This window comes from Xenopus laevis, chromosome 2L (genome assembly GCF_017654675.1).
Source record: "Xenopus laevis strain J_2021 chromosome 2L, Xenopus_laevis_v10.1, whole genome shotgun sequence".
Taxonomy (NCBI): domain Eukaryota; kingdom Metazoa; phylum Chordata; class Amphibia; order Anura; family Pipidae; genus Xenopus; species Xenopus laevis.
In genome coordinates, this window is record NC_054373.1 from 69,783,592 (window position 1) to 69,806,133 (window position 22,542).

Here is a 22,542-nt window from a genome sequence, read left to right on the forward strand (position 1 = left end):
AGTTTATGGGAGTTTATAAACTCCCATAAACTCTAAATTCGACCCTTGATAAATATGCCCCTAAATGTTTTCTGTTCATTACACAAAATTGAATATTAAATAAAAGCAGTTAACAGTTTTTCAAGGGACATGGAAAGCCCTTGGCTAATATTTTAGTATTCAGGCAGCATTTTCCATCAACAATACTATTGCAGCAAAATTCTAAAAAAAATTCCTGTGCTGTAACTTAGTTTCGCAGCACATTTGCAGCTTTTCCCCTTCATGTGACTATGTCATCAATGACCCATGAATTCATGTCCTTTCACGTCTATAAACTAGCTGCAAATCAAACATGCTGGTTGCAGTAGGACCAGCATGTAGCAATAAATAGCTGTCTGTGCTATTTTTTTAATTATGACTATTGCCTTCAAAGTCCAAATCTCTTGTAGAGCAAGGATTTGCATGCTCACAAGGTATTCACTCATACCTGTGGACAACTTACAGAACCCACTTCTCTTTCAAAAGAAAGGATTTTCAGAGTTACATAACTCCTTCTCCCTATGCACATTTGCAGCTAGTTAAAATAGCCACCAAATATAAAGATATTTAAAGGCAGGCAATAATCATTTTGCAGGTGAAGTAATCTCGGATAACTGGACTGTATTTCATGAATGTAGTATCGTCGGAACAAGGAACACAGTAATCCAACACCAGAAATAATCGTCCCCTTAAACGTAATAACTGGTAGCACCAAATTTAGCAGCAATATTTTCTACAAAAATTTTCCTGTAGCTTAATATCAGGCTTTGTCAACACTTCTGAGGAATTTTACCCAACTCTTCTTTTCAGAACTGCTTTAATTCAGTCACATAGGTAAGTTCACTACTCATTTTAGGTCATGCCATATCTGCATTGGGTTCAAATCAGCACTGCAACTAGACCATTCCAAATCTTTTGCTTCTCTTCGGACACTGAGATCCAGCTTCTGATCAAGGAGAGATGACTGGACATTTTTCTTGAAGAATCTTTTGGTTCAGGGCACAATTAATTGCTCTTTTAATAATAAGTTGTCCAGGTCCAAAGGCAGCAAACTGTAGTTATTGTAATTTAATCACATTAACTACTTTGTCCAGATCCCCCTGAAAACAGTGCAACCCTATTAGTTGCTCAGTTTGTAATTGTTCTATTCTCTTTAGCTTACTATAGTGCATTATTTTATTAGTAATCAATTTGCATGCTGTATACTTCTTTGGCTACAGCCACAGCATTTGTATGTAAAGTGCAAAGGGATCAAGCAAGTGATAACCCTAACAAAATATATAAAAAAAATCCACAAGTTAAACTCTACATAAGAGACTGATACCCCTCTATAATCTGCCGCAACACCCCTAATCTAGAAGAGGCTTACCTCCGGAGCCTCCGACGGACCCGTCGCAGCTGGAACTGGATCTCTGGCTGCCTGCAAAGGCGAGATCCGTTTGATGCCTATTAAAGAGACGGAAGCCCGGCCTCTAGTAGCAGTGTAACGCCGCAATGCGGGCGGGTGATAACTAGGCCCTGCTAGATACCATACATGTGCAGGGACTTTGCTGGCTGCCAGGGGTAAGTGTGCACGGCCCCCGGGTGCGCCCCTACTACCCAGCTGCTTATCATCTGAGCTGCAACTTACAAGCACGCAATCATACACCCATGACTGCATAGGCTGCTCGCATCTCCCCCAGCACTAAGGCTGGAAGTGCTACAAGGGAAGGAGAACTAGAGACTCCCTATATTGCTGCAGGCTGAGCACAATTAAAGGGATAATTCACAGGCCTATTGCAATAGCTCAACACTTCCTACCCCTGTATTAAATCTACCACTGACAATAATTACCTGGCTTGTGAGGAGAGCAAGTTATTATAGATAATAACCAGCTGAACCTGCAACAGGGTTTATGCCTGTACAAAACACAGATCCAGCAGCAAATCTAATCATAGATGGGAAGCCAAACCCACTAACCATGGAATTCTCTGTTAACCCTCTGAATATATAAGACAGTGCATATATAACACACGTAATCTATACACGCGAAGTGTGTGCCAACCAATACTTTACTCAGAGCATCGCTGCCTATGTGCTATTGGAAAGTCAGATAGAAACGAACAAATACTGGAACAATATTGCCCTACAGCTCTTCACATGGGGAAACACTCTCAAAAAACCAGGGCAGAGGCAGCAGCCCGCCTGGAAAGGTTGGCCCACTCTCAGCCGCCTCTTCCAGAGGGGGAACCCGAACCCTCTCCGCCACCATACCCCCCTCCTCCACAGCTGTCTCAGGAAGCTCCAGAACCAACCATGAGTGAGCTCCTTGGGGCTATAATGGAGAGTCGCACCACCTCAACTGCGCAATTGGAGGCAATTAAAGTTGATCTATCTCTGCTGCGCCAAGATATGCAAAATATCCGCAAACGCACCATGGCAGTGGAAAAAAAGAGTATCTGATGTGAAAGACTTAATCCCACCTATGCAGAAAGACATTCGAGATATTAAAACTCAGCTCAAACAAGTGTTGGATAAAACTGACGAAAACAGATTACACAGAAATAATATCCAGATTATTGGCCTTCCTGAATGGATAGAAGGGCAACATCCTGAAACCTTCATTGAAAAATGGCTGCAGGATACATTGGGCGCAGATACAGTACCTTCACCCCGCTTTTTGCAGTGGAGAGAGCACATTGAGTTCTTACAAGAGCCCTCCATCTGGGATGCCCCACCGCGGCCATTTCTTCTAAAGCTACTACATTACAGAGATGCGGCTAGAGTAAAAGGGCCTATTGTATACAATGGAGCAACAGTATCTCTATACCCTGATTTCTCCCTTGCAATCCAAAAGCAGAGAGCCACCTTTGTAGCAGTAAAGAGGCGTTTGAGAGATGCCAATATCTCCTATCCAAGATAATCCAAGATAATCCAAGATGGTGATCTGGTGCTATTTCTCACTACACCAACAGAGGCAGAGGATTGGCTGACTCGCAAAAGGGATAAGACATTCCCCACCAAGAGAGAGGAGAACCCCTCCTAATAGTCCTCAGTAGGATACAATATCGTTACGGCAATGAGGATGATCCCCCGGGTCTCAATAGACAATCCACAGTGGTTACAAGGAAGGTAACTTTACAATTTACACTCACAATACCTACTTCTTATTCCTTACGGACTATCTTAAACTAGCCCCGTCTCAACGCTTTATGGCTTTACAGGCACACAAAGGGACTCTAAAACGGAGCCCTAATAATTTGATAAAGAGCCCACTCTTGGACACTGAGTGGAACACCTGCATTTATCTTTGGACTACCTATGTTAATACTGTTTAATGAACAGGCAGCACAGTTCATATTATAATGGTTGATATAAAGCACACATATATGATGATTTGGTTGCATGTTCCCCCAATTTAACCTGCTTCTGCAGAATATGTTACAGGGTACAAGACCTGCCCAGGTTTGGAGGGAGGGTAAGGGTAAGGGAGTTGTGTTAGGTTTTTTGTTTGTCTATTGGTTTTGTTATGTCAATATGCCGAAATCTTATGCATTGTTGATTGATACACTGTACAGCCCTTACTATAACAGTGACACAAGGGAAAATTTACATGCCTACGCTTATTCCTCATTTAAGCATACCAAATCCTCCGCCACTTCCTATATTTGGCTGATCCATGGCTGACATTACGCGAACTTCCTGGAACATCCGGGGATTAAATTATAAATTTAAGAGAGCACAAATGTTTAATAACCTTAAAAGGCATCCTCCATCCATACTCCTACTTCAAGAAACTCACCTGAAGGGCCAAAAAATACTAGCCTTAAGGAGACATTGGGTGGGTCAGGCTTACCATTCTACCTACTCAACATATGCTAGGGGGGTCTCGATCTTGGTAAAGAAGTCACTCCAATTTAATTTACTTACTCTTAAAACAGATTACTATGGTAGATTTGTTATCATTCATTGCACAATAGCCAATTTTTTTACAACTGTTAATCAAATTGTGGTAAGGTTTATATGGGGAGGTAAAAACCCCAGGTTGGCTTGGCGGAAACTCACCCCTGCCACAAAAGATGGGGGGCTGGACTTGCCAGATTTATACCTATACTATTTAGCCAGCCAATTGCACTATGTTAAATGGTGGTTCGAACCTGATCCCTATAACCCCAATACAACACTTCAGGCACTGGCTATAGGGTCATGAGAAGGACTCAGACCTTCCGTATAGAGCAACCACAGACCATGACAAACTCCCAGCGGTTATGACAACCCCAAGGAAGGCCTGGACTTTGGCTCTCAAGCTGTATCCACAGAGTTCCCCCATTTTAACACCCAATGCTCCGTTATGGGCTAACTCCCGCCTTCCCCAGTTCCATAAATTCCCTGATTTTCCCTACTGGCCACGTAAACATATTAGACGATTACAGGATATGCTAGACGGTGCCAAGTTTGGCTCATATGAATTCTTTAAAGAAAAACTTGCGGAGCCCAATCTGTCTCACTTTAGTTTCCAGCTGAGGCAAGTCTTTCTAGCACAGTTTGGAGGATCTGAAATACAGACCTCACAATCACAATTTGAAGCTGTGCTATGGTCTCCCACTGTAACCAAACTTACCTCCACTTTATACAAGACATTGTTACAAATGTGCCCCCCCCATTTAAGGCAGCATATCAAAAATGGCTAGCCAACATCCCAGACCTCTAGAAGAAGAGTGGGAGGAAGCTACAGATAAAGGTTATACTCATCTCTATTCTATAGTGTACTTTAAATATGCTTCATCAATTCTATATCACCCCTGTGCGACTTAAAGCCATGGGAAATAACCCAAATGCTAGATGTCATAGGTGTGGGGCTGAAGGAGCCACCTTTTTGCACATGGCTTGGTCGTGTCCACCAGTCTCCAAGTTTTGGACCGAAGTCATGGATATCTTAGCAGATAAACTGGATTTCCCTAGGCTGCTGACCCACAGGTGTGCATATTAGGAGTCATAGATGAAATCATATACACTAATCATGCCAGGGTTAGATACTGAACACTGTTGTACTATGCTAAGAAAGTAATTGCTATGGCATGGATGGGTCCTCAGCTGCCCTCGGTCCAAAACTGGATAACGTTGGTGAATCAGAATTTGCCTCTCATTAAACTCACCTTACTAGCCAGAGGCTCATTGAAAAGATTTGAGAAAATATGGAGTCCATGGGTAGAAGCGGGGCTTGGGGGTCAGGGCTCCCGAACATAAAAGAAATGTATCTTAATACTATTAAAGGTAGAAATCCCTATTTAGAACTTGGTGTTACTGTCCAATATGTTGATGATAGGAATATCGGAGGCAATACTCACATCTTACTGTACAACAGTTTAAACTCTATTTTCGAGCTTGAGTGTATCATTCAAATAACTAAGTTCATCTGTACATATATGTTGTATTCCGAGCTCTGTAATGGTAACTCAACTGCTTTTACGGCATATATTTTGTTTTATGTTTAATGTGTTATAAAACAATAAAATTTTACCTTTAAAAAAAAAAAATCCACAAATTGCAGGTCTAATAACCCAAAACCATGGGAATACCTTGGGTGATCTATAAATTAAGAATAAGCATGTCATAGCGCTTGGAGATTTAATTGTTGTGACATTGCGTTCTTCTGATCCAAACACTTGTTTCTCAATCTCAAATAATTATCAAAAAATGACAATGCCATTTTTGTTTACAGTGTTTACATGTTTAGCACTAAAATACATCGTCATATTTAATTTACATATCACCTGGGATTTGGTCATTTAATTCTTTTCATTTTAGAAAAAACTTACCTTGACCAGTCTGGCACCTTCGCCCACTTTCAAAAGAAAAGAGGTTAGAGTCATATCCATAACGGCGTAAACAAAGGTATGGCCATCTTACAGCATCACGTTTTCGAGTGTGAAGGACCAGTTCAGTTTGTGTTAGTTCCATGACCCCTGAGCCCAACTCTGTTCCCTCATCATCCACATTGGTGACCTGCAAGACAAAATCACTCATAGTTATATAACACATGTATTAGGAGAGTGATGGGTAGCACCTTCCATTGATTGAGATATAAAAACACATTAGTGGTGTGCAGGGTCAAATAATATATGAATAGGTCAAAGAAGAGAAAGTATGGCCCATAGGTTGTCAAACTGTCAAACATGGTCTGCATGAGAGTATTATTATTGCACTTAGTAGATCTAAGAATCAGCACCCCCACACCAATATTATGCACATGTGTGTTTGTGTTTCAACACCGCACCGCATTCCCCCCAGATATTTCCTTTAGTGTGCTTGAATATCATTCAACTAAGTTCAATGCTAATACTCTCATGCAGACCATGTTTGACAGCACTCTTTCACACACTGGCATTGACACAACCACATGATATAACTTAATTTTGCTTAATAGGAGAACAAATTGTATTAACTGAGACTATTAATCTAGATACAATTTAACTCTCTGTACTCCGTCTACAAGATAATGACCCTTGAGTCGGGCACAATCCAAGGCAGAATATCAGAATATAGTTTATTAGCAGCTACAAAACACTACATGTTTCGGGCCTCAAACGCCATTTATCAAGAAAAGAAGCAGATGAAAAGATCTTCTCGCACTCCCTGGCCTTCGTGTTGATTGCGCGGTGACGGAGGGGTCGGCACCCTCCAACATCAAATGGGTAAGAAATCACTGGCACTCAAAGGGCAGGTGCAAGCAGGGACAAGCCCTTGCGTTTATTCACAGAAAAAGCAACGTTTTGGGGTCAGACCCCTTTATCAAGCATGATGCTTGATAAAGGGGTCTGACCCCAAAACGTTGCTTTTTCTGTGAATAAATGCAAGGGCTTGTCCCTGCTTGCACCTGCCCTTTGAGTGCCAGTGATTTCTTACCCATTAGAGGAAAGAAGCACCATTGCATTCAAAAACTGGGCAGTGCGCTGAAGTAATCCAGTATAGTGACCCTTGAGTCGGGACAGCTTTTTCCTCCTAATCTCTTATTAATTTACTATGATTTTTGGAATTTATTTTAAAGTATAAGTAAAGGTTAAGTTTTACTTCATATCAAGGTGGGAAGATTGATACAGTGGGAGGGTGCAAATATTCTTTTGACCTATAGTTACATAACACAGTAACACAGTGCCAAAGGACACACTTCTATCAACTTCAGATTTTTTGGTATAAATGAAAACTCAGTTCATCTAACTAGGCCAGACCCTGAACCAGCTGTAAACTAAGAGTTAATTGCAGTAATTTTGTATTTTCACTGCTCTTACTGTAAAAAAAAAAACAACAACTTTCACATTTTAAGATGGAACATCCATTCTTCTGATCTCAGTGGATGCCCTTCTGTCTGCTAGAAGGATGTTATGTGCATAAATGATCAGAGAGTTTATTATATGGTTCCCTTATATATTTATACATAACCCCACTTACGCACCTCTTCTCTAGCATAAACAATCCAAGTTCAGCAACAATCCAAGTTCCTAATAACTGATACCTGCCATACACTTTATCATCTTAGGAAAAGTACAAAAAAAAAGCCACTATTTTATTACTATGGTTTTTAAAGGAGAACTAAAACTATAGAAGTAGGGCTAAAATGTTGTACATTATGTTTTGGGCTTCTATACCAGCCCAAGGTAACCACAGCCCTTTAGCAGTGAAGATCTGTGCCTCCAAATATGCCCCAGTATCTTCATATCTTCTTTTCTGATGATTCATTGCACATGCTCTCTGCTACTGTCAGTTACTAAGCTTAGGGGGCGACAAACAATACTGAATATAAATACTATAAATATCAGAATATAAGGGTGATTCATAAATAATTCAGATTATTGGCACATGGCTCAGAAACCAGCACAATTAGGATGATAATTTAATAATCAGCCTGTTGCTTCAGCTTATATGACAGGCAACCCTCATTTTCTGCTTCATGATTTGCAACGACCCCTAAGCTTGGCTTCTCAACAGCTGTTCAAAGCACACTGAGCATGTGCGTGTCACCGACACTCCTAACAAAATTCCCAATGGGAAACTCTTATGACATCTTTGAAGGCCTGCATCATTACTACAGGTATAGGATCCCTTATCCGGAAACCCGATATCCAGAAAGCTCCGAATTACGGAATGGCTGTCTCCCATAGACTCCATTTTATCCAAATAATCCAAATTTTTAAAAATGATTTCCTTTTCGTCTGTAATAATAAAACAGTAGCTTGTACTTGATCCCAATTAAGATATAATTAATCATTAATAGAAGCAAAATCAGCCTATTGGGTTTATTTAATGTTTAAATGAATTTCTAGTAGACTTAAGGCATGAAGACCCAAATTATGGAAAGATCCGTTATCCAGAAAACCATTTGTGAAAATACAAAATTCTATATATTTTTTTATACAATAGAGAAATAATTCAAAAGTAGTCCATTATGTATTGCCTTGTGTTAAACTAAATAAAAATTAAACAAAATCACAGTATCACTGTAAAAATGACAGTCTACCTATTTAACTGCAACAATAGCTGCAATTCTGATTTCACCTTTGTGGTCCAGGCCAGCTAAGAATATGCACTTGTGCTGCTAATTTGCAGAGGATAGCAGAGATAGGTACAGCAGCACATGTATATTATAATAGATGGCAGTCCGTAGTATGCCTACTTTCATAAAGCCTTTTTCTCAATTGAGATCCAGCACCTACAAAATAAATTTCATTTGGGCTCATTTACTAATGTAGCACTATAGTAAATTGTGTGTATCGTACACCACTATTGAGCTCCACTCCCAATAAATGTGCCCCGGATGAGACCTGTAATCTTAGGGAGTGAGCCCTCGCAACGGTGTGGAGGCAGGGTGTAGTGCAACTGTAACTGGATACAGGGTTTAATAATTGGGCGCCAGTGGTTCTTATAACTTAAACATGAACTGATTTATTGAACATACACAATCCTCAGTGGAGTATACAATAGAGCATGACAGGATTTGGTATCACATTGAATAAGCAATACTCACAGCACCATATGGTCAATATTAGTCCCCACAGGCAAGAGGACGTGCTCAGCAGCAATAAAGGTACAACCAGCTTTCAGCCTTTCCCTAAGTGGAAGCTGAGGGGAATCTATCTACCCTGTTCCTATAGACTTAGTCCCTACTTCTGGGCTATTAGTACCCGGGATCTTAATCCCTCTGACTCTCCTCGTCGGAGCCTGGAGCTGCTCAACTAAATAACCTGTCTAACCTGTCTATCTATCTCCTAGAGTGACCTATAATGGTGAGTAGCCTATTCTTACTAATCCTAAAATACTCAGGTTCCACACAGACTCAGCCTGTTAGCTCAGGCTAGAGCCAGCACAAAATGGACACTGAAAAAAAAAATGGCTTCAGAGCAGAAAGATCAAATAGTACCCCTCCCAACTGTATTTTAGGACCCAAATAGGTGTCCATAACATTGAGGGACTGCCTGCACAAAATACTAGGGGTGGCTATTTTACACATCCCTACATTCTCCCCCTGGTGAATTCCTTACGTCCCGGCAAGGAACATATTCAAATAACAACACACAAAAATACATTGCAACCTTGACCTGTTATGGCATTACTGTATGGTTAACATCCGTTTCAGTAGCCTCTCCATAGGTCTACCAGGGAACAATGGTTAACCTGCAAAGTAAACAGTTAAACATATCATACCAGGCTTATTGGGTTAATAACACACAGGTATATCAACAAGTCCAGTATGAGCACCAATTATATTCATAGCAGGGAAAGATAGATCAGAATAACAAGGCACCGCATAGCAGGGTCTACCCAGAGTATCATAAGTAAAATATGAAGGAGGCCTCCTAATTCGATCCCCTCTCCTTACTTCCTCAGGAACCATCATGACAGGAGTAGGCCCCGCATTTACCAATGAACCAGTGTCAGGGGAATGTCCATTATCCTCTCCTGAACAAAATGGGGAAGCCTGAGCATCCAATCCACCTCTTTGAGGTAAAACAACACTGTCTCCAACTGACTCACTGGGAGCCACCGGATCTTCTGAGGGTAAAAACCAGTCATTGTTCACACTTTCTTCCAATTCGCTCCCATTGGAAACATCATTGGTGTCACACACAGGATCCATCTCGTCACCCACAGGAGGAACCTGTGGTATAGGAAGCAAATGATTTTGATGCCATGCCTTAATCCGCCCCTCAGAGCCACGAATTTGGTAAACAGGGATCCCCGGCAATTTGCTTATCCCCTCAAACACTTCCTTCCTCCATTTGTCAGCCAATTTATGTTTAGCAGTAGGCCCCAAATTTCGCAGCAGAACTTTATCGCCCGGTACCAATTCACGGTATCGTACCTTGGCATCAAAACGTCTTTTATTTCCAGCATTTATTTTAGCAGCATTTTCCTCAGCCAAAGAATAGGCCTCCTGTAAGCTAGCTCGAAGACGAGCCACATATTGATAATGCTCTTTGCATCCAACTCTGTCAGACGATATTCCTGCTTGTACATCAATAGGAAGTCGAGCTTCTCTCCCGAACATTAAAAAATAGGGGGAAAATCCTGTAGACTCATGCCGAGTACAATTATATGCGTGAACCAGTGCACTCACATGACGAATCCAAGAGGACTTAGCAGTGGCAGGCAGTGTTCCCAACATGTCCAACAGGGTTCTATTGAACCGTTCAGGTAAAGCATCTCCCTCAGGATGGTAAGGGGTAGTACGACTCTTCGCTATATTCAACATTCCTAACAGCTCCTTGATCAACCGACTTTCAAAATCTCGCCCTTGGTCAGAGTGAAGTCGATTTGGCAAACCATAATGAACAAAGAATTTCTCCCACAAAGTCTTAGCCACTGTAGCAGCTTTCTGGTCTTTGGTAGGGTAAGCCTGAGCATAACGAGTGTAATGATCAGTTACAACCAGTACATTTCTTGTCCCACTGGTATCATTATCAATACACAAAAAGTCCATGCAGACCAAATCCAGAGGACCAACACTCTTTAAGTGCTCCATGGGTGCAGCCCGAGTAGGCAACGTTTTTCTTTGCAAACAGGGAACACATCTTCGACAATACTCTGTAACAGCATCCCTCATTTTAGGCCAAAAAAACGGTCTTGTACTAGGCCATACGTTTTTTCAACGCTTAGATGCCCATGCTGATCATGTAGACTTCTCAATGCAATTTTTCTATAACTTTGAGGACACACTCCTACCAGTGTGATCATGATATAGCTGTACCCTATAAAGGAGACCATCAATAATTCTCAGCTTATCCCATTCTCTCAAGAAGGAACTACTCTCCTTCGGTATTTCTCTCTTTATATACTCAGGTTCTTTCTTGATAACAGATTCTCTCACATGTCGAATCACTGGATCTTTCTTTTGTAGTTGAATCATATCTTTTCTTCCTAGTCGAAGAGAATCATGCACCCCTAATGCAGTAGGATAACTATACATAGCAGGAATACAATCTTTTCCAGCCCCAAGAGAGTCCACCACTCGTAGCTCAGAGAAAGCTATGTGTTGTCCTTGCACTGCCGCTGTGGCACAGTGAGCGGCAATAGCCAAACTGGGAATCTCTTCCCATTCATCCTCATCCGGTTGCTGAGGTAGCCCAGGGCGACGGGAAAGAGCATCTGCACCCACATTCTTAGGTCCCGGCTTGTATTTCAATGAGAACTGATAATTTGTTAAAGCAGCCAACCATCGGTGCCCTGCAGCATCCAATTTGGCAGTGGTTAAAATGTAGGTCAGCGGGTTATTATCAGTCCTTACCTCAAACTGTGCTCCATATAGATAATCATGCAGTTTCTCAGTAATGGCCCACTTTAGAGCCAAAAACTCCAATTTATGCACAGGATAATTCTTCTCAGTGCTGCTGATACTCCGACTGACATAGGCCACTGGTTTCAAACCTTCAGGATATTCCTGGTGGAGTATTCCCCCTAAACCTTCATAGCTTGCGTCTACATGCAAAACATAAGGTTTCTGTGGATCAGCATAGGCCAGCACAGGAGCTTCAGTGAGCTTTTTCATGGGAATTTGATAATCCCCCGACCTCAAATCCATCACCGAAAACCAAGCACTGCCATGTAATGCATCAAGCGCCTTATCAATACGAGGTAGTGTATACTGATCGGGTATAGTGCGTCGGTTAAGGGTTCGATAATCCACACACAGCCGAACACTGCCATTCTTCTTCCGTACTATCACAATTGGAGAGGCATAGGGACTGCGAGATTCTACAATTATCTTCTGATCCTGCAACATATTTAGATAATTCCGGACATCCTCTAAATCTCTAGGAGGAATCCGCCTGGACCTCTCTCGGAAAGGAGTAGCATCACTCAACCGTATTCGGTGTTCAGCATGCCTAGCACATCCCATGTTCATGTCATCCACAGAGAACACATCACTGTATGATGCTAGTCGCCCTTCTAGCTTTCTTCGATGTTCTGGAGGATCTTCACCTTCTTCCAGATGGAAAGCCAGTTTAGTGTCGGGTGACCCCATTTGAACAGGGCACGAATCTACACACTCCACGGGATAACAGTATGCCACTGTACGCCAGGCAGGTATCACCACCGAGTGAGAAGTGATATTCTTGACAGTGACCACATCTGTTCGAGGGCACCTATAGCGATAGTCTTTCCTCTCAGGAACTATCTCCCATCCATTCAAATCAGCTTCTACCGGGTTGGTTTCCAACAAGTAAAAACTACCACAAGTAGCAGGCACAATCTTCACATATACTTTAAGGCTGTAGACTCCCCCTGGTGGAATCTCCACAGGATGCCACGGATTTCCTACACAACCTCCCGGCAACTCTGGGTTGGAAGTCTGGCAAAATTTAGACACTTCCGGAACTCCAGGTACAGCATTTGAAGTAGTTGCAGCCTTAGGCTGAAAAAGACTCAAAAAGGCCTCCTCCACCACGTTCACATTGGAGCCTAAAATCACCGGGATGGTCTCTCTACCTCCCGATGGAGGACCCACATATGCAGTCACTGAAACCGGTTCATCTCGCTCCCCCATTACTCCAGGAATGTGTAATAATACGTTTACACTCCCATCCATATAGGTGGGGTGCTGTCCTACCCCAAATACAGGTATAGCTCCTACAGGCTGCAATGGTAAATGGCTTAGATATATCTTTGGTAGAAGGGACGGTGAATGATGGTCAATTGTGAACCCGTATCAAACAAAGCAGTGGCCGGAACATCATTAACCACCAGTTCAAAAGTGCAACGTCGGCGTACTCCTGGAAGACAAAGAGAACCCATCTTCTGGGGTGAATATCCAGGCTTCTTGGATAGTTGCCCCGTGTTACTCTGTAAGTGTCCACCATCCTCAGGCATGGGACACTCCTGCACACGGTGTCCCAGGTGTCCACATCGGAAACACTTTGGGGAAGAGACTGCATTCCGAGACAAAAAGAGCCTCCGGCGCGGTTCCCTGGAAACTTCTTTCCCGACAGTGACTTTTCGAACACCTCTCATCGGTGCCACAGGGAATTTTGCACTAGGACCGTCTTCTCTGGAGGTATCAGCGGTCGCATAATGTAATTCAGCCTCCAACTCTTTCACCGTAAGCATAAGATCTCCAAAAGTGGGAGGTGGACCATGCCGGTATTTTATCCTTAATATAGTAGACACCGACTGTTCCTCACGCAGGCTACATAAAAGCTGATCCCTCATCTTATCTTCAACTTCTCCTCGGGTGATTATATTCTTCTGCACCATTTTGCACAATATATCATATAAGCGCTGCACAAAAACAGAAACTTCCTCCATCTCCCTTTGTCTCAAACTGTCGAATTTTTGTAACCAGACATGAGGATGATCACATGTCCCATATACATCCTCCAGGGCTTTCAAGCACTTCCTAGCGGTGACTGTATCCTGCCCCATACGAAACATCCTAACCACTCTGCTAGCCGGAGGCCGTAGATTTTCAACCAATCGAATCCGCTTGTCATTCTCTGAACACAGACACTCCTCCAGCTTCTGCTCTGCTGTTTCTTGCCATTCGTCAAAACCTAGCTCTCCCTCTGGCACGGGAATCATTCCGGAAAACACTTTTAACTTTGGGTACTTAGTCCCCGTGAAGACCAGGGTGGGTTGAGCAGGTTGAGGAGAGGGATAACTGGGAACTGCCGTTGCTGGAGGGATAGCACCATGCACTGTCAAACCAGAGACCTCTGGTTCAGGTTTTACCTTGCCTTCAACCTGAAACACGTTACCACACTCTGGGTATATCACTTTGCAACCATTTGGGAACGATCCAGCCGGATGGAGCCTCGTTGGTCTCTCTCCTTGACGTATTTCCTGAGGAGCTTTATATAAAAACAACCGGCTATTTAGCACTCTAGAGCGGCCCTCAGCCACTAATCGACTCCCCTTGCATAATGGTTCCTCCTTCATCACCTCCTGAAGCCCGCTCTAACCGCTGGGCCTACGCCGTCTACAGCAAAAATGCCGACAGCGTCTACAGCTTTCTAGGCAGCCCATGCGGACACTTCTTTAGGCTGGATCTGATCCATGTTACTAACAGTACTTTCAAACGCCATAGGTACGTGGGTTTTAAGAACCACAGAAAAACCCACTATCGCTACTGGCCTTTTTCCTGTTGAGTCCGCACCTGTAGCGCCTGTCACACTAGGCTGCAGTGCGGTGTTACAGTTTAGCCCCTCGAGCCCCACGTACTGGGCGCCAAAATGTAGTGCTATAGTAAATTGTGTGTATCGTACACCACTATTGAGCTCCACTCCCAATAAATGTGCCCCGGATGAGACCTGTAATCTTAGGGAGTGAGCCCTCGCAACGGTGTGGAGGCAGGGTGTAGTGCAACTGTAACTGGATACAGGGTTTAATAATTGGGCGCCAGTGGTTCTTATAACTTAAACATGAACTGATTTATTGAACATACACAATCCTCAGTGGAGTATACAATAGAGCATGACAGGATTTGGTATCACATTGAATAAGCAATACTCACAGCACCATATGGTCAATATTAGTCCCCACAGGCAAGAGGACGTGCTCAGCAGCAATAAAGGTACAACCAGCTTTCAGCCTTTCCCTAAGTGGAACCTGAGGGGAATCTAACTACCCTGTTCCTATACACTTAGTCCCTACTTCTGGGCTATTAGTACCCGGGATCTTAATCCCTCTGACTCTCCTCGTCGGAACCTGGAGCTGCTCAACTAAATAACCTGTCTATCTGTCACTCCTAGAGTGACCTATAATGGTGAGTAGCCTATTCTTACTAATCCTAAAATACTCAGGTTCCACACAGACTCAGCCTGTTAGCTCAGGCTAGAGCCAGCACAAAATGGACCCTGAAAAAAACATGGCTTCAGAGCAGAAAGAGCAAACAGTACCCCTCCCAACTGTATTTTAGGACCGAAATAGGTGTCCATAACATTGAGGGACTGCCTGCACAAAATACTAGAGGTGGCTATTTTACACATCCCTACACTAACAACAGGCAAGTTTCACAAACGGACAGCAAGCCTTTTTCAACCAATTAGACATTTGCTTTAAATTATATATTCTACTAAATGAACCTAATTTATTTATTGGACACTATGGGTTATTTCCCTGATACAAATATACTCAGTGTGAGTAAATAAGCCCCATTTTTTTTTATCCTGCCAACTCATAGTATATAGGTGCACACAAGAAGTTGCTTTGACTTACATGCGTATAAAATAAGTTTTACTAGCAAAACAATGCTTCAATGGGTTATAAACCCAAATATAAATATACTGTAAATCCAAGTACAACATTTTCCAATATACATTGATAAAACAATTTCCAATTATTTTAAAGTTATTTGTGAATGTAATTGCTGAACGAAGTTTCTTTCTGTCCCATGCTATTCCCCTGCTTGCTAGATCTGACCACTGATCTGTTCCACTGACAGTGGACTACTGCAACACATAACTCTAATACAACTTAAAAGCAAGTAAATTATGAATAGTTATAAATGGTAAAAAATGTGTAACATATATAAACTGGAAAGGTAAGAATTAAGATACATTTTATTATGCAATATTTTACATTTATGTCTACAACTTCTTTCAGAATCTTAGCTGGTACATTTACCTTAAATTTTGTGGGATGATTGTCTGGGAGACCATCTCGGCAACTGCAGCAACTTCCCATGATGTCAGCACATCAGTCAACTTCTTAATGAAAAAAATAAATAACTGAAATCAGACATGAAAGACAATACCTTAAAGGGGAACTCCACAAAAACAACTTTGCAATATATATCAATTACAAAATATGCAGACTTTTCATGGTTTTTAATGGTTTGGAACAGTTCCCTAAGCAAAGCCTCCTGCTGATCTCTCTGACTACATGCTGAGTTGACTGTCTACCGTTACTTTGTATCAGCAGCCAGCTGTCCTCAGCCTGCATCCTTCAAACCCCACAATTACCTGCACACATGATTTCAATAAGGAACAGAACATCCCATTGCAATCCATTGTTGGTTATTTAGTTCCTGCATGCTGTCTGTAAGCTGTGGAGAAGTTTTTAAAATTTTTAACATCAGTGTTTTAGTCCCTCGTTCCCTGCAAGGATTTCGAAATGATGAAGAAAGAGAAGAACGGTTAAACAGCTGGATTGCAGCATATAAATGGCATTTAATCATACTTTTTGAAGAAACAGGTAACTGTGATGGGAATATTAGGGGTTTCTGTGTTATGTTGGCCTCTTTAATAAACCTCAGGAGAAGTAGCCAATACTACTGATGTATGCATTTCTGATCATAGGCCTGATGATCTACCTGACTGACTCCAAGTTGGGGCTTGGCCTGATATTTTTTGAGAAACTTGAAAAATCCTGTTGGCAGAAGATTGCATCAGCCCATGTATGGGCTATACAAACACAATAATCAAAAATAATGATAAAATAAACATGATAATATGTGTAAATAATGTCAATTTAAGGCAGAAACTGAAGTGTCACAATAACATCAAAATGTCTTTTAAATAATCCTAGCTGTAATGTACACAATACAACAAAATACATATGCTGCCCACATTCTGTGGGAAAACATATTAGAGGCAGCGTGGTACTTAGTGTCCAGATACTTTTACTTTCCTTTATTAGCATGGGATCAACTGTACTTAAGACTTGCTCATGTGAAATGAAGCAATATTTTTAGATTTACTGCACAAGCATACTGACAGGCAAGGGATCACTGGGGCAAGATGGTGACACATGGTCTACATAGAAAGATCCCTTGGCCAGAGCAATTTTTTCTCCAAGGAGGAGAGCCAGGACTATTTACTTAATTCAGCTGGGGTTCCTAACTAATTAGCACTCCCAAAAGAATTAGACTTCTCTTGTGCTTTAATATAAAATTGGTCCACCCTTTGAGCAGCACCCTCGGCTGCTACTCATAAAAAGGCTTTCCACTAGATGTAAGAGCATTGCTGTTGAATTTTCTACCCTTCTGCTTCAAGAGCATTAGTAATGAAGGCCACTGATATGAATGAGGAGAGCACAGATGTGCATCGCATCTGTTAGGCTGAGCACCTGAACACTGATCTAATTGCATATGCAAATTAGGGGTGGGGAGGAAAATTGCGTGACTTTTTGTCACAAAACAAGGAAGTAAAAAATGTTTACCCTTTCCACCCCTAATTTGTATATGCAAATTAGGATTCGGCCGAATGTTTCGCAAAGGATTCAGGGGTTCGGCCGAATCCAAAATAGTGGATTCGGTGCATCCCTAGTATAAATATACTTTTTCCCTATTCTTTTCATCACAGCTATGGGTTTTGTTATTTTTTGATTTAAACAGAGAAATTGAAACTACTCGATGGCTGGATCTTTTGAGGTAGATAATCAGATTATCAGTATATAACTCCCCTCCTTTCACCCTCTATTGTGATGGTTTTGTTTTACAGATAAACAGAAGTGCATTATGCAGGGGGGTTAGTGACCACAACATCAAAGTACAGGTGGGTTATGGAAGGGTTAACCAGAAACCAGATGAAGATATAACTGCACATGCAGAAGTTCTTAAGATATTGTTTAACCAACCGCACTAGACAGAACAACCTCCGACTTCGGGATATACCTGAAACAGTACATCTCGATAGTTTCCTCCCTAACTATTTCAAGGCTCTAACACCCAACATAGAGGACAAATTTCTCTTACTGGACAGAGCGCATAGAGCACTACGAGCCAGACCGAAACCAAATATGCCACCCAGGGACGTTATAGTTCGCTTTCACTACTTCTAGACCAAAGAAGCCATTTTGAAAACATCCAGATGGGGTGTTTCCAAAAATCTTTGCTGACCTAGCCTCATCCACCCTGCAGAAACGGAAAGACCATAGACCCTTAACAGATGTCCTTCGCCAAAAAAACATCACATACAGATGGGGCTTTTAGACTCACATACCAGCATAATGGTCTGACTTACACAGTTCAACACCCTAATGACATGGAAGAAGCATTATCTTACCTTCAAGAACCTCCAGCTGCGTCCGCAGAAGCAGACATACAAGAACCACCTGAGCAGGACTAAATAGTTTAATCTGGGACTGATAAACGCTGCTGGGGAGTTCCAACACCTCGAAAACAACACACGATGAGTACCGTCGGACTAGATATAGATAAGACATTGGCAGAATAGTGACTATTCCCAAAGGCAGTTGCTATTGTGTTTCCTAATACATCATGCTGGACATTGGCGATAGAGTCAACTATTTCAGAGCAGGATCCTGAGGATACCTGATTTCAAAGATGATGAAGGAATTACCCCACATCTTTACCTGATAAGGACCTCATTTTAGTTATATAGGGGATTATACTGCTCATTCTTTTTCTGTGGTACATCCATAGCTACATCCCAGTTTGGTCTACATGATGTCATAGTCTGTATTCAATAGTTTATTGCTCTCATCCCTCGACAACAATGCTATTTACCCCTCAATAACAGGAAAAAATTTTTTAGAACGGTTAACTGATGGGCGATACGGATGGGCGTCTTATCTAAGTTCTTGTCTGTGACCCCCCAGAAAGTAAGAATTCCTAGTGGGGTGCAATAGAAGTGCTCCCCCATTTGGAAATCTCGGATAGTTTCTTTCTAGTAAGACTAGAAAATATTACAAAACTTTGATCTACTACATAATTTTATTTTGTTAATTGTCATCTTTTCCCTCCTATCCAATCCTACCCCCTTACAGTATATACTTAAATCCACAATCGTGGATTATGTCCACTCAACTAGAATTCATGAGATTACGTGGTCTGATCACGGAATGGTAGAAACTGTGTTCTCCAAGTGGGACGAAATAAGAGGTCATGGATGCTGGAGATTGAATGAGTCTCTGTTGTTGGATGTAGATCTTAACACAGAAATTTCTAAAACACTTATAGAATACTTTAAAATGAACACTCTAGAGCAGCAGCAAGATCTCTATTAGCAGCAAATTGGAAACAACCAAATATTCCAGGGCGACAAGCATTGATATCAAAGATAAACTAGATCAGAGCAATGGAATCCATAAGAAACAGATTTCAGGACAGAAGCTATGAAGGGGAGTGGCATCCGTGGGCCCAGTACTTGGATGACCTGCAGGCTAGAGGTACCACTTGCTGAGCGCAATATGTTTCATAATTTTATATAGCTAGAACCTGATAATTCTCCCCCTTTCTTTCTCCCTCTCCGATTCTCCCCCCCCTTCACCTAACCTCCCCCCCAAATAAACAATGCAGCACAGTGTGCTAAATCAGGAATACTGAGACAAGAGGTGTCTCACTCTAGCATAAATGGATAAAGATGTATGGATAATATGTTATGCTACTGATTAATGATACAATTAGATTACAGCTTTGTATGTTCTCTCTAGCGAGTTATTCCTTCGTTCCATATGTTGACATATCTTTTTTCTGGCAATTAAAAATGAATAAAAATTTTCAATTTCAAAAAAGATATTGTTTAACCTTAGTTTGAAAAAACACACACTTCCACCAAGATCACCATTATTGTCTACATAAAACCTGCATAACTGCTTACTAATCCAGAGGACTCTTTGGTGAGTCTACAAAGCATTTTCAATAACATGTTATTGTATCTTGCTAAAGGTCCCAGGTGAGGACCAAAACGTTGATTCAATAAATAAGTCATTTTCTAAGAGAAATCCTGGTGAGCATTTTTCTATGAAATATATATATATTAAGGATGCACCGAATCCAGGATTCGGTTTGGGATTCTGCCTTTTTCAGCAGGATTTGGATTCGGCCGAATATGCAAATTGCAAATTAGGGGTGGGGGGGAAATTGGCACAAAAAATGTTTTCCCCCTCCCACCGGTTCGGTATTCGGCCGAATCTTTAAAGAAGGATTCGGCCGAATCCAAAATAGTGGATTCAGTGCATCAGTATACAGTATATATACACAAATAATATAGATGGTACCCACAGTCCGACACAGGATTTGGCTTTTCGGGTGCTCGGTCAATATAATGTGTAGAGTTTGAAGAGGACTAGCACTCAGTTTTTTCAAAAAAGCGACAGATTTATTTAATACATCACAGTGCTCCTCCTGAAGAAGCCACACACACAGGACTTACAAAAATATATACATTTTATTAGATAAACACAAAAGTTTCAGCTATTTGTCAGCCTTTTTCAAAATTGAAAAAGGCAGACACAGCTGAAACGTTAGTCAGGAGGATATCGTACTAGAAGTTGGCGGCGTGCACCCAGGCATTGTGGAACAGTTATTGTGAGTGCTGCTATTATATAGAGTAACAAAGGGTTACTAAATACTAACAACAGCACATGCATATTTTATTTTGAATTTCGATCTTTCGAATCGCTTTGTTATAGAATTGTATTACCTTGGTTTAGCCATTAATGACAAACCAGATGTGTGAATTTTAAGGGCTACCTGCCCTACTTTGCTCCCACATCCTTTCCTTTGCTGGTTGTCTCAGTGCCAGTGATGATGCCAATAGTGCCATGCCACATTTGTCACCTATAAAAGGAAAAACATAAGAGCACTGAATATATACATTTAATAAATGTTTTAACACACTATGTAGGTTACACTAAATAATAAAGGGCTATTTCACTATAAACAGTGTTAAAGGGGAACTCCGGTTTCCAAACCAAAATTTGATAAAGAGGCCCACATAACTTAGAAACCGATAATATACCCATCACAGTTACCGGTTTCTTCAAAAAATAAATGCCATTTTCTATGCTGCAATCCAGCTGGTTAACAGTTCTTCTCTTTCTGCATCATTTGAAATCCTTAGCAGGGAAGGAGGAACTAAAACAACTTTTCCGCAGCTTACAGACAGCTGCAGGAACTACATAACCGACAATGCATTGCACTGTGATGTTCCATTCCTTATTGAAATCACGTGTGCAGTGAATTGTGGGATTTGGAGGATGCAGTCTAAGGAGAGCTGGCTGTTAATACAAAGTAACAGTGGTCAGCCAGCTCAGCAAAGTAGTTAGAAAAATCAGCAGAAGAGCAGGGGGCTAGGCTTAGGGAACTGTCAGAAACTATTATGAAAAGTCTGCATATTTTTAATTGATGTATATTGCAAAGTTGGTTGAAATTATGTTTCAGTTATGTTTTTGTGGAGTTCCCCTTTAAGCTAAATTGATCTCCCTCAATTACATTTCCTGTACAGTAAACGCCTCCTTAAAGGGAAATGTTACCCCCCAAAATGAATATTTAAGCAGCATCTTACCGAACTGAAATGTATATTTAAGTAAATATTGTCCTTTTACCTTGAACCACAATTTCGTGATGATCTGTGTGCTGCCTCAGAGATCACCTGGCCAGAAATACTGCAGCTCTAACTGTAATAGGAAGAAGTCTGGGAAGCAAAAGACAGAACTCTGTCTTTTAATTGGCTAATGTGACCTTACATGTATGGTTTGTTTGTGTGCACCATGAATTGTAGCTCCCAGGGTGGCTGCCCTTATTTTTTTAAATGGCAATTTTCTATTTAAAAATTGCATTAAAAAGTATATTATTTCAAAAATGGTTTATTTACATGAAGCAGGGTTTTGTTCAATATATTTTTATAGAGACCTACATTTTTGGAAGGTATAGTTTTTCATTTAAAGAAGACATTTTATATAACTTTCATATTAAGATATATTACTCACCCTTCTTCAAAACATGTAATGATGCAGAAAGAAAAATGTTTTGAAAGCAATTTACCTTCTTAAAATGTCATTATATCAGAGCTGCAGAGAGATCTTTACAGGTCAGACGCTAGGCTGAAATGAGGAGTAGGCGTGTCTCTTCAATCTCCCACAGGAAGTGGTCACAGCAAGCCCCTCCCACCCTCTCCCAGTCTGCACATAGCTGTCTTATGCTGCTGCCTGATCATTCACTTATAACAATATAACATAAATGTTTAACAGCAATAGATGTGAACTGTTAAAGGAGAACTAAACTCTAAAAATTAATATGGCTAAAATGCCATATATTATATAATGAACTTATTGCACCAGCCTAAAGTTTCAGCTTCTCAATAGCAGTAA

General features: G+C 41.3%; 1 protein-coding gene across 5 annotated transcripts in view; it reads right to left on the minus strand.

Moving 5' to 3' along the window:
• The window catches only part of frs3.L (fibroblast growth factor receptor substrate 3 L homeolog), an 86,122-nt gene that overhangs the window by 27,813 nt on the left and 35,767 nt on the right, over positions 1–22,542 (minus strand). For 3 of the 5 annotated variants that reach the window (XM_041582005.1, XM_041582004.1, XM_018241125.2), the window contains exons 2-4: positions 20,874–21,010; positions 16,111–16,193; positions 5,817–6,003 (exon numbers count right to left, since the gene is read on the minus strand). In XM_041582005.1, coding sequence (XP_041437939.1) covers positions 5,817–6,003; positions 16,111–16,170 — 247 coding nt within the window. In that variant the 5' untranslated portion in view covers positions 16,171–16,193; positions 20,874–21,010. The remainder of the gene's footprint in view (positions 1–5,816; positions 6,004–16,110; positions 16,194–20,873; positions 21,011–22,542) is intronic. The other 2 variants (XM_041582006.1, XM_041582007.1) reach the window with 2 other exon arrangements.